This window comes from Macrotis lagotis, chromosome 4, assembly GCF_037893015.1.
Source record: "Macrotis lagotis isolate mMagLag1 chromosome 4, bilby.v1.9.chrom.fasta, whole genome shotgun sequence".
Taxonomy (NCBI): Eukaryota; Metazoa; Chordata; class Mammalia; order Peramelemorphia; family Peramelidae; genus Macrotis; species Macrotis lagotis.
This window is the reverse complement of record NC_133661.1, coordinates 260,817,316-260,829,826: the sequence shown is the minus strand read 5'-3', so window position 1 is coordinate 260,829,826 and position 12,511 is coordinate 260,817,316. Positions and strand designations below refer to the sequence as shown.

The 12,511-nt window shown below is 34.1% G+C and overlaps 1 protein-coding gene across 3 annotated transcripts in view; it reads right to left on the bottom strand.

Annotated features, from left to right (window-relative positions):
- The window catches only part of KIAA0586 (KIAA0586 ortholog), a 141,973-nt gene that overhangs the window by 49,619 nt on the left and 79,843 nt on the right, over positions 1–12,511 (bottom strand). For all 3 annotated transcript variants that reach the window (XM_074235906.1, XM_074235908.1, XM_074235907.1), the window contains exons 22-27: positions 12,270–12,460; positions 10,800–10,956; positions 10,178–10,403; positions 8,948–9,204; positions 8,227–8,303; positions 5,376–5,513 (exon numbers count right to left, since the gene is read on the bottom strand). In XM_074235906.1, the coding sequence (XP_074092007.1) occupies positions 5,376–5,513; positions 8,227–8,303; positions 8,948–9,204; positions 10,178–10,403; positions 10,800–10,956; positions 12,270–12,460 (1,046 nt within the window). The remainder of the gene's footprint in view (positions 1–5,375; positions 5,514–8,226; positions 8,304–8,947; positions 9,205–10,177; positions 10,404–10,799; positions 10,957–12,269; positions 12,461–12,511) is intronic.

Genomic DNA, 12,511 nt, shown 5'->3' with positions numbered 1-12,511 from the left:
TTTTCTACTCTCTTCTTTTTAATTAGGTTGGTTATCAGGATTATCAGATTTATCAGTCTTTTTAAAGAACCAACTTTTGGGCAGCTAGGTGGTTGGTGTTGGCCCTGGAATCAAGAGGACCTGAGTTCAAATCCAACCTCAGATACTTAATAATTACCTAGTTGTGTGACCTTGGGCAAGTCTGCCTTGCAAAAGAAAAAAAAAGAACCAACTTTTAGTTTTATCAGTTCTAGTCTTTTGGGTTGCTAATTTACTGATATTTTTCTCATTTTCATTATTTGCTTATTTATTTATTGGCTGATTTTTTAAAAAAACATTCAGCTCATTTATCATTTTCTATTTTATTAATCTAAGTTTTTTAGGTTTATATTTTTTCCTCCATTGATTACTTTAGCTGCATCCCAAATGGGATCTTTCTTTTTTCTTTTTTTTTTTAATGTTTTTTGCAAGGCAATGGAGTTAAGTGGCTTGCTCAAGGCCACACACACAGCTAGGTAATTATTAAGTGTCTGAGTCCGGATTTGAACTCAGGTACTCCTGACTCCAGGGCCAGTTCTCTATCTATGCCACCTAGCCATCCCACCCCATTATTTTTCCTAACTTTGTGGGTTAACTCACCATTACTACCTTTCACATATTTATTTGTTCTTTAATATTCTTGTTATATAGGATTGTATTAATGAGCATCTATTTTTCCATTTAGGTCTGTGACTTTTGTTTATGATCCCAAAACTGAATGGAACCCTTCTCCACTTTAACCTTCAAAGAGAATTTGAAGGACAAAGTGGAGAAGGCTACCACGTGATTTGCAGTTGAACATTGGTTGGTGGGTCCTGAAAGAGATAGGCAAGCACCATTCCGAAGGGACAGATAATGGCCTCTGTTGGCCTCTATTGCCCTCAGTTGACCAAAAGGGAGTTAGGTTCAGATCCTCAGAGTGGTGGAGATGGGCACTGAGAGGTATCCACTGTGGTAATCTGACCAATCCTGGAGAAGCCAGCAGAAGCCCTGGGGAAAGTTCTCTTTGTGAATAGTCCTAAGAATGGCAAGCCAACATTGTCTTAGTGTTAGATGAGATTGAGCTCTAGGGAGCATACTAATAGCAGAGCAATACAATCCTATGAATAGTAAGCTAACATTGCCCTAGTGTTAAAGCTGTTACCAATCATGTCAGGTGAAAGGCTGTACTGAGAATTAGAGAGGCTAGGATTTACCACATCTATTATTCTATCTAGTATTCTACAGTTAAATGTCACATGCTGGTGCTTGACCAGTATTCGTAGTGCACCATGGTGTCTTGTTAATATTGGCAACCTTCCAAATGTGGAAGGTCTGAGAAGAAAGGTCATATTGATGATTAATCCAAAGAGAGACAGATTGGGATTCTGTCACCAAATATCACATGTTTGTGATTGCCCAGCATTGATGAAGTGTCATGGTACCTCAGTGATTCAGGAGGAAGCAAAACCAATTTAAGGCCAAGAGACTCTCACAGTAGCCAGACTATCTCCAATAGTCCTCATTCCTATAAATCAGGCAGAGGGGTGGAATGACTCTGGTCAAGGCAAGTGAAAAGGATGCCCTGCACGGCATACACTCATTATAAGAAATATAATTATACAATTCTTGCCATTGATCACTTGATTTAATGATGCAGTCCTCTTTGATACAAAGGACAACTAGGAATAACTAAACTGGATATAATTTTAAAGTTTATTATAGTCTGTAAATGATACGCAACCTGAATATCATTTCTACTTTTTTACATTTAGTTTCTCTGTTAATCATGATTCATGGATCAAGTGTCACATAATAAATTAGAAATATATACATTCTTTACATAAGTCAAGTGAAAGTAAAATTATCCATAATAGCAAAATTTACTTAGAAAACCTTAGGAAATCATTAAAGAAACTGAGATAATACTTTTAGCAAATGCAAGATTAAAAATTAACCAATTAAAAAAAATTATAGAAATGGGAGCCAAGATGGCGACAGGAGCGGTTTGTCTCACGCTCAAAATTTATAAGCTAAGGACTCTAACTAAATTTTCGAGAGACAGAATCCACAGAGGGATGCAGTGAGGCAGATCTACAACCCAAAGTAACCTAGAAAAGAGCAGAAAGTCTTGGCTCCACGGGGTCAGAGGGGTGGCCCACCAGAGGGGTGGCCTGCCAGAGCAAAGGAACTTCAGGCTCCTGGAGGCAGCCCCAGGGCGCTGGGAGCCATGGCTCACGGCAGCGGCGGCAGTTTCCTCACCTACACCCTGGGGAGCACGAGGCACAACTTGGAGGATCAGCAGGGGTACCTCTGCCAGAGTGAGCACATGAAGCCCAGCCCTCAGGGCATACAGCCAGCAGCATGGTCATTTCAGCCCAGATACAGAAACTGGAAGCAGGCAGAGCCTGTAAGCAGGAGCCCCCAGGGCATAAGTGCTGAGCCTAGGGAGGGGAGTGGAGAGAGACTGCCAAGCTGTTCTCTGTCCCTGGAACAGGACTCTGGGGTTCTGACCACATTCAGATACTGATCGCAGTCTAGGCCCCCCATAGAACAGCAGGGCCCCCCCCACCTCAGCCCCGTGACAGAGGGGTGCACTTATGGTCATTCACAGACCAGGAGGGAAGACAAAGCCTCACACACTCAAAAGCTCAGGAAACACCCCAAAATCAGGCACAGGCTGGAGAAATGAGTAAGCAGAGAAAAGAGGAATACCATCGAGAAATACTTTACCTATGATCCCAAGAAGGATCAAAACACTCAATCTGAAGATGAGGAAGTACAAGCTCCTACATCTAAAGACTCCAAGGAAAACAGAAATTGAGCTCAGGCTATGACAGAGCTCAAAAAAGACTTTGAAAATCAAGTGAGGGAGATAGAAGAAAAATTGGGAAAAGAAATGAAAGAGGTGCAGGAAAAACATGAAAAAGAAGTCAGCAGCTTAGGGAGATCCAAAAAAATGCTGAAGAAAATAACATGTTAAAAACAGCATAGGTCAAATGGATAAAACAGTTCAAAAAGTTATTGAGGAGAAGAATGCTAAACTAATCAAATACAGTGTGTTTGATACATCAGGAGAGAGGTCACCTTATTTTTAGTCTCCCTCAGTGTTCCATGTTCCATTATGAATTAAAAGCTTTCCTTTAATTCCAAGATTGGCAATTTGAAATTGTTCTATTATGATTAGATTTCATAACTGTTTATTAATTTTGTTGCTTTTCTTGAAAACAGTATCATTCTTTTTTTTCCTTATTTTTAAGTTTTTTTTCAAGGCACTGGGGTTAAGTGATTTGCCCAAGATCACACAGTAGGTAATTATTAAGTGTCCAAGGCTGGATTTGAACTCAGGTTCCTCTTGATTCCAGGGGTAGTACTCTATCTACTGCATCACCTAGCTGCCCCTCTTTTTCTTATTTTAAAGAAAACAACAGGGTCAGTTAGGTGGCACAGTAGATACAGTACTACCCCCGGAATCAGGAGGACCTGAGTTCAAATCTAACCTCAGACATTTACTTAGCTGTGTGACCTTGGTCAAGTCACTTTAACCCCATTACCTTGCAAAAAAAATAATAAATTTTAAAAAGAAAACAACAATTTTGTCTATTATTTTCCTTTTGACTTCTTGCTTTGTTCTGCTTGAATACTTTTAAAAAACAAACTGAACTCCTTAAGTTTTTCTATTTTGCTTACTAATATAGATACTCAGCACTCTACAGATACCTCTGAATACTGCATTAGTCATATACCATAGATTTTTCATGTATAGTCTATATTTGCTATAATCTATCATTTTTATAATTTCCTCTTTCAACCAGATATTTATTTAATAAGCCCTTTTTTGTTGCCATATGGACAAATGTTAATTATTTAATATTAATTTTATTGCACTGATAAAACAGTATATGGAGGTTACAAAAATCTAATCTACCTGTATATTTCATCCTAGAAACATTCACAGATGATTCTGACAGGGAGACAATAATTAGACACAAGGTCAAATAAATCTGTAAATATATCTATAATGACCTATGTACAGTAGCAGCAACAGCACAGGCCCCACTACAGTTAGATTTGAAAATTCAATTCCTGTTATGAAATGCAAAAAAAAGTAGAACTGACCACAAAGACAACAATGTTGGGAAAAATAGCTAAATCAACCTAAGGACATAATGAGGAAATATGCACTGAAGGTAGTAAAATGTTTACCATTTTACAAAATATCTCAGGAAAGATAAAGAATGAGAAAACATGGGGCAGCTAGGTAGAGCAGTGGATGGAGCCCCAGTCTTGGAGTCAGGAGTATCTGGGTTCAAATCCAGCCTCATACACTTAATAATTACCTAGCCGTGTGGCCTTGTGCAAGCCACTTAACCCCATTGCCTTGAAAAATCTAAAACAAACTAAAAAAAAAAAAGAACGAGAAAACAAAAAACTATATAAATACCTGAAAAAAAGCAAACAACAGGACATCATAATTATCAACCATACATCTACTTTATTGTCTTTAAAAACTTTTATAATAATAAAGGGTATTCTTAATGAAAATTTAAGACAGATTTTGTGCATAATTTATCACTGATCATATCTCTATTTAAATAAAATATACAAAAATACAAGAGCTTACTGCATTAGCAAAAAAAAAGCACACGATTTGGTAGAAAAGTAAACATGCAGAAAAATCTCCCCTTTCAATAAAGTATTTTTATGTATATGTAAAAATCACAAAATTTGTAAATAAATCTAACTTTAGAAATAACTATTCAACAATGTTCTGATTATTAAAGAGACACAAAACCAGGAAATATATGCTCCTTCCAAGTGTTCATCACTGTAATGAAGCAAGTCTTGTGAAAGATGGTGAGGTAACAGGTTCATAGATCTGATGTGGTACTAGAAGGAATCACTCTCAGAGGCCATTGGTAGTCCATCACTGCAGGACTCCAAGGTAAAACTGGGTGACAATCTGTCAGGAATACTGTAGAGAAAACTCTTCTTCAGTTACAAAATAAGCTAGATGGCCTCTGAGATTCTGTCCAACTCCTAAAATCCTATAATGTTACATAAGGCATTTTGCTGCCAAAAAACCAAAGCAAATGAGAAGAGTTCTGGATCAAAAGCTCTAAATTCTAATCCTAAACTAGTCACTAACTAAGCTTGAATAAGTCACTTCATTTGAACATAACTAGTTTTCTTCATCCCTAAAATGTGAGTATTAGAGTCAGTCTCTATCTTTAGGATTCTGATTCCAAGATAAGTTAAATTTTGAGGTCATTACAAGACTGATTTCAGGATAAATTAAGGTGTTATTTTCTTTCAGAATTAAAAACTGGACCACTGCTAGTTTTACTTCTAAGAATAAAATGAATGCTAAAAATTACCTCTGAATGGTAGACTACTTGCTGTGACTCTAATGGTTCTTGGTTTAATTTAGCAAGAAGTGAGAAAAATATATCTTCCTGATATCCTTTATGGGGTCTCTTCATCATCACCTGTCCTTCACTAGGAGAATCATCTTCCTAAGAGAAAAGAAACATAAAAACATGGTTTTATCATATCCTAAAGATTTTTATATTGATTTCTACCAACTTTCACTTATAATTAAAAGGTCAAGGTTTCCAACTGCATCCAGAGTCATCCCGAGTCATCCAATTCCATATCTGGCCACTGGTTTCAGATGAGAGAGTGAGGTTGATGACTTTGCACAGATCTCCCTCACATTATTCCAATTCACTTGCAAGTCACCTCCCTGAACTCACAAAATAATTTTCACCTTATACGTTAAGATAAAAAGTTTTAGATGAACCTTAGTTTTGGTTTAATCAGCAAAAAGCATTTAAACACTTATTATGTTCCAAGCACTATGCAAAACACTGAGGATACAAAGAATGAAATAATCCTTATGATAAGGAGTTTACATTCCAAAAGGGAAGACAAAAAGAACTTATTTAAGTATAGAATAAAAATAAAGAGAATACATACAAAGTACTAAATTTAAGGTAGTTTGGGAGGGAGGGAACTAGTAACTGAATATAGTAATTGAAAAAATATCTCTAGTTTCAAATCAAATTAATAATATAATAAATTGCATGAATTTTATTTACATTGGAAACAATGACAAAATTAACCTATATCTCCACAAGAAAATTAAATGTAATAATTCAATTGTTAAAATGGGGTATATCCCCAAAATCTTAGTACAGTTTTAAAAGCATAAAACAGCATTAAAACTTAGCAAGCACCCTATATATCCCATGTGCAAATAAAGATATTTGTTTGACAGATATATTTAATGAAAATGATCTACAATTCACTTTATAATAAAAAAATGAAAATTCATATTACTGTGCTATAAAATCATTGGTAAAAACTGTAGAAGCTAAGTATTCAATATAAATACATGTGGAAAAGCAAACTATTTTAACAATATTTATTTTAGTAATAAACAACTTCAAATATTTCTTATTGATGGTTATAATAAAAGATAGTCTACAATTTTAAAAATTATTTGAAGGTTTATTCCCTTGACACTTGCTTTATATTTTTCTTCCTTCACTCTCCTAAATATTCATCATTGTGTAATATTTCTACCTATAGCTACAGCTATTAAAAAACTAATCAATTATATCTCAAAGGAATGTTAAACCAAATAGATGTCATTTAAATATTTATATTTATTCATTATATTTATTATATAGTATTAAATGATTACATTTCATTTATACTAAAAGCAATAATTAAATTAGGATTAAGGTTTTTTCTTTCTATTTCCTCATTTAGGGACCAGTCAAGACAAGTCTGATAGATGAGACTGGCCTAGTCGTCAAAGTACAAATTCTTTAATGTTGAGTGGAACCCATGGGGTAATCTTATTTTTGTCCACAATGTAAACAGAATCTAATCTAGGTGCACTCCAGTATAAAAGCACAGAGTCAGGGGTGGCTCGGTGGCACAGTGGATAGAGTACTGGCCCTGGAGTTAGGACTACCTGAGTTCAAATCTGGCCTCAAGACACTTAATAATTATCTAGCTGTGTGGCCTTGGGCAAGCCACTTAACCCCATTGCCTTACAAAAACCTAAAAAAAAAAAGCAAAACAAAACAAAAGAGAAAGCATAGAGCCCTTATCATTTAGGGAGATGCTGCTTATGAAGAAGAAAACTAACAGAGCCGTGTGGCTAGAGAGGAATTACTCTGTCCCTATTGCTGGAAACAGTTGAGTCTCATAAGTAAGCCATGACTCTTAATCCATCTCCTCCTTAAGTAATTCACTCCCTCATTAACTGTTTACCTGTCAAGAGTTGATTTTCACCTGTCAGGGGTATGAACTTTTCTAAAGGTATTTCAGCATTCAGGGATCTTCAAGGTTTTGTCTTTGGTTACTGACAAAGACCTCTAACACCAATTTATTAATTATTTGCTAATTTAATTAATAAATAATTTATTATTCAGAAATTCTGTCTCTTGGGCTTTTCATATATATCATTTATATTATATTTTAAATATGTAAAAAGGCTAAAATTAAATTTCCATTTCTTAATGTGGCTTGAGATGGCTTAATTTTTAAATTTATATACCTTTTCATTGTTCACTTGCTAAAGTTACATTCTAACTACTAAAGAACTCATTCTTTCCCTTTAATCAATAAACAATAACTGAATATCTACTCCATATGATGTATTATCCTAAGGACTGTGGGGAAAATATAGTTTAGATAAGATCTAGTCCCAAAACTTTATGGAAGTTATGATCTAACAAGTCAATAAAACATATCCTGAATGAATGAATAAATGGAAAAGAATTTATTAAGCACTTACTAATATGTAAAGCACTGTGCTAAGTTCTAAGGATACAACAGAAAAGCAAACCTACCTTCTCTTCCCTAGGAAGAGAATAATGGGGGGAGGGGGACAGATAGTGGAAATTTAGTCCTAAGTCAAATGGAAATAATGGTACAATGGTAAAGTCAAATAGCAATGCATTCTCTTTCATATTATTTTCACTCTAATTTTAAGTAATGATTTTCACACATTTCAAACTGTGGTTCTTAAACAGTTTCAATAAGACTGAATTTATGAAATATTTAATGAAAGTTTTAAATTCCTTCAAATATTACTGTACTACACACTTTGTCTAATATGCTGCTTTTACTAAATAAAAAAATGTGCTTTAAAATAAAAATTTAGGCAACAAGTTCATCACATGGCTAATGTTCTAATGATTATTTTCTTACCATTTCATGAGCATCATGGAGAGTGCTAGATAAACTATCATTGAAGTTAGTTAAAAAGAGTCCTCCATCTGCTCTATCTGAAAATTAAAATTCAGAAAACAATTTAATTGTAGAAAATTAGAAATTTAAATTTACAACAGAATACTATTAATTAACAAGTATGTAATTCAGTGGATAGAGGTAGGTCTAGAGTCAGAAACACCTGAATTCAAATCTGGCCTCAGATAGCCTGTGACCTGGGCAAGTCACTTAACTTTGTTTTTCTCAGCCTTCTCATTTGTAAAATGATCTGGAGAAGGAAAGAGCAAACCACTCCAGTTTCTTTCCCAAGAAAATTCCAAAAAAGGATCAGTAAGAAATCAGATAGACTGAAAAACAACAAAACTATGATGTCGAAAATAACTTCTACTCTGATATATAGTTTTCAATTTACAAGCAAATCATTCTCAATTTTACTATAAGGTATTCAATGAAAATGAAACAAAATTCTATAGATGTCAGGGTTGTTCAGCTGATGAGTCCAATGTGTATAAAAGATTCCAACATTAAAGCAAAACAAATAAGTTTTAATCAAGAGGACAAAAACCATGACAGTATATCAGCACATCAATTTAAATAAAGAATTTTTAGTAAAGTACTTATTTCTTTCACATAAAATAAATATTTCATATATAGTCATACTAGCCAACTTAGTGAAACCACTTGCAGAAAATTAACTTACCTCTTGTAGCCATCTTCTGCCCATAACTAAACAAAATTTCTCCCTCAGAAATGGGTCTCTCAAGGGTCTCTGTCTCAGTGGTGGTGATGCAGCTTGAACTGCTTTCCTGAGTCATCTGGTCAGAACTTAGTGTGTGCACTGGTGAAGGAGCTTGCACTTCAACAGGAAATGATTTAAAAATGACTGGATCAGGAACAGTTGATGGAACAGGTAAGACCAAATTCTCAGGTTCTTCATCCCAAGCCACAGACATTACACTTTTTAAAAAAAAGAACACATTTTATATAACTAGTCCAGAAATTTCCAGGACAAATCTATTTTAAAAACTCATCTATGAATAGCATTACAATCTGATTATTCTGTAAAGTTTTTCTCTAAAGAATCATCTTCATTGTTTAAAATCAAAGTACTGAAGAGGATTTTTGTCCAAAAATAATTCTTAACTGACTAAAAGTATATGCTAGAATACATAAGTATCACGTCATTCACTGAGAAAAATAAAAGAGTAAAAAGTGAAACTTCACTTATCATACTTTTTTATTCTAAGTAACTAATGATTTAACAGCCATCAATTCATTGCTTCCTGAAATTTATATATAAATTATGCCAAAGATTCACTGAAAGCAGAACCAAGAGAAAGTTACACACAAAGGAATTTTTAATCCCAATAAGTAAAATTATATTGTAGAGCATTTTAAAGTTTGCAAAGTGCTTTAAAAATAGCATTTAATTTAATTTTCACTACAACCCTGGGAGGTAAGTGTAATTATTATCCCTATACTGTACATGTGCGTGCGCACGTGCGCGCGTGCATGTGTGTGTGTGTGTGTGTCCTGAGGTTACATGATTTGCCAACAGTCCAACAACTACTGAATGACTAAGAGTACATTATTACATTGTTATTATTACAGAACTGGAATTGTTCCATCATACTAAGTATTTTAATACACACCAAATAAAACAATAAAAGGCATCAAAATTCAGATGCATGATTATTTTTCTAAATGATGAAGCAATTTCCCTCTCAAGAGAGGCAGTTGTACTACTAATGCTGCATATATTAACAGAAACAGATACATATTGGTTTGTTTTGCTTAATTTTTTCTTTTCTCTAAGAAAGGACTATTGAAGAAGGCAGATTATTGAGAAAAGTAAAAAACTTATAAAATATCAATAATTCAAATTTAAATAATTAAAAGATAAATTGAAAAAAATAATTTTTTTGCTTACATAGCTCTTGGGTGAAGTGGTTCCTCTTGAATAGGATTAGGATTCTCTTCAGCCAAAGGCAAATCATCACTACTCCATGGCTTGGGAAGTTTAGGACTTAGTCTTTTCAGTTTTTCAGAGGATTCTTCGGAGAGAGTAAGACTTGGTGTACGTGCTAAAGGGGGTGTGGCAGCAGGAGTAACTATAGGAGTAATAATGACAGCACTTGCAGGGTGATCATCATTTCCTAAAAATGTGAAATCAAAAGGGGAAAAAAGTCAAATAGTCCAATTAAAAGGAGTAAAAGTATCTTGCTTCAAAAATTCCCTCACACTCCATTTTAAAACATGGTAATGAGTTCTGGAAATAAGTATTATCATTAAAATAATTATTAATAAAAGAAGCTGTCCATGTAAGTACACAGTAATTCTGAAAAAAAAGTTTATGACTATTCTACTGGATAGGAAAAATTTTTTAAAGCATCAACCAATTTCTCACTGTGAGAAATTATCTGATATTTATTTTTAAAAATCAATAAATAAAGAAACAATAGGAATATGTAATTAATCTATAAATATGAACTCAAATGAAAATTCTTATTAATAAGATATTGCTGAAGCTTATGAAAGAATGCAATACTTACCTGTTTGAGTAAACTGTTCTTTTATAGGAAAAATATCATCATGTTCTGAAACACAGGGTGAAACCTCTGGAGTTTTTATTAATAATGGAAGAGGAGATGGAGGAGGAGACTGAGGTGGAGTGGGTTGTGGAGTAGGCACTGGAGTATGGTGAGCACTCTGTTAAATTTAATAGAAAAAAAGATAAATGATACTTAAATGATTGTAGCAATATTTTTAAATAGATTAAAATGGACTTGTTCCTAGGCTATTAAAAATACTTATACACAAAAAGAACAGAAAAGATCATGACTTTAAGGAACCTTGACAATAAACACGCATCTGTTTCCACATGTGAGGTACTGGAAAACCTCAGTTAAATGGAAATTAGCATTTTAGAACAATGGACCTTCTAGACTAGTTTTGTATCTAGAAATAGTTTCTTCCTCTATGGATCTTTGAAGAAATCATGGAAAACTTTAAGATAGGAGATGGGAATATGTTGTTCTGATATTAAAAGAAAAAAAAGTGGAGAGATTTGAAAACTATGTGCATATACTCTTGGAAAAATTCCAAATGATTAAAAACATGATTTTTAAGCACTTAAAAAAAGTAATCACTAGGAGTCAGAATGGGTTCACTAAGAATGAGTCATGATTAACTACCCTCACTTCTTTTCCTGACAGCATTAACAGAGTGATGAATGAGGAGAATGTCTGCTACCTAACAGAGATTTCAAGCATAGTACTTGACAAAATCTCTCAATACCCTTGTGAATAAGAAGGAGCAATACAGACTTGAATGAGATAGTATAGTAAAGTGACTTTCCAGCTGGCTGAATGAATACACCCAAACAATATTAATGATAGATGTCATATTAGGAGGTCGATAGTGTAGAGTTGCAGGCTCTGTCCTTAATTTTCATTTGTTGAACATTCTTATTAAGTCTTTGCTTTTAAGAAGCTTAGATTCTAATGGGAGAACCAAACACTGAGGGGTTGGGTAGCTAACAAAGGGCAATTTGATAGAAAAGTCATAGAGTGGATGATAGAACGAGGAGGAAGTCACTGATAAGTCTATTCCAGAAGTAACAATAGTATGATTTGATGGTGAAAAGAGGAGAAAGGATGGTGGTCTCTGGAGATTTGGACTGAAGACTAGAGAAAAAACTAGTATCTAAGGAATACTTTGCCATCTTCCTGTCTGCCTCCTAAATTTTATCTCACTAACATTGAAGAAAAGATTTCATTAGAAAGTTGATCCTTTAGCTACTAGATAAGACATTCAATATACCAATAGCATCAAAACATAATTCTTAACTTTGCTTATTCTTGATATCCTGAATTTAAAATAAGTCAATTTAATTTTTTAAAACAATCTAAGCTTGATTTACACTTGGCATCAAGAATCTAATCTTAATGCTGTAAAACAGAGGGTCAAAATATTTATTTTAACTTCTGCCATTTTAAAACTGTAACAGAAATTGTTCTTACTGGTAAGTATGACACATTGGAAGGAACATTTGCAGGAAGAGTAGGAACGCCTTTTGTCATTTCCTTGTTACCCAGCATGATGGCAATAATCTCTTCAAGAGCTTCATTCACAAAAAGACTAATCATATCTGAGCTCACAGGCACACCTGCATCAACAAGGAGTCTAAATCTTGTACCATGTGCTGCTTCAACTAGACATTAAAACATTTGGGAAAAGTAGATCTGTGTTAAAGTTTGGTCAG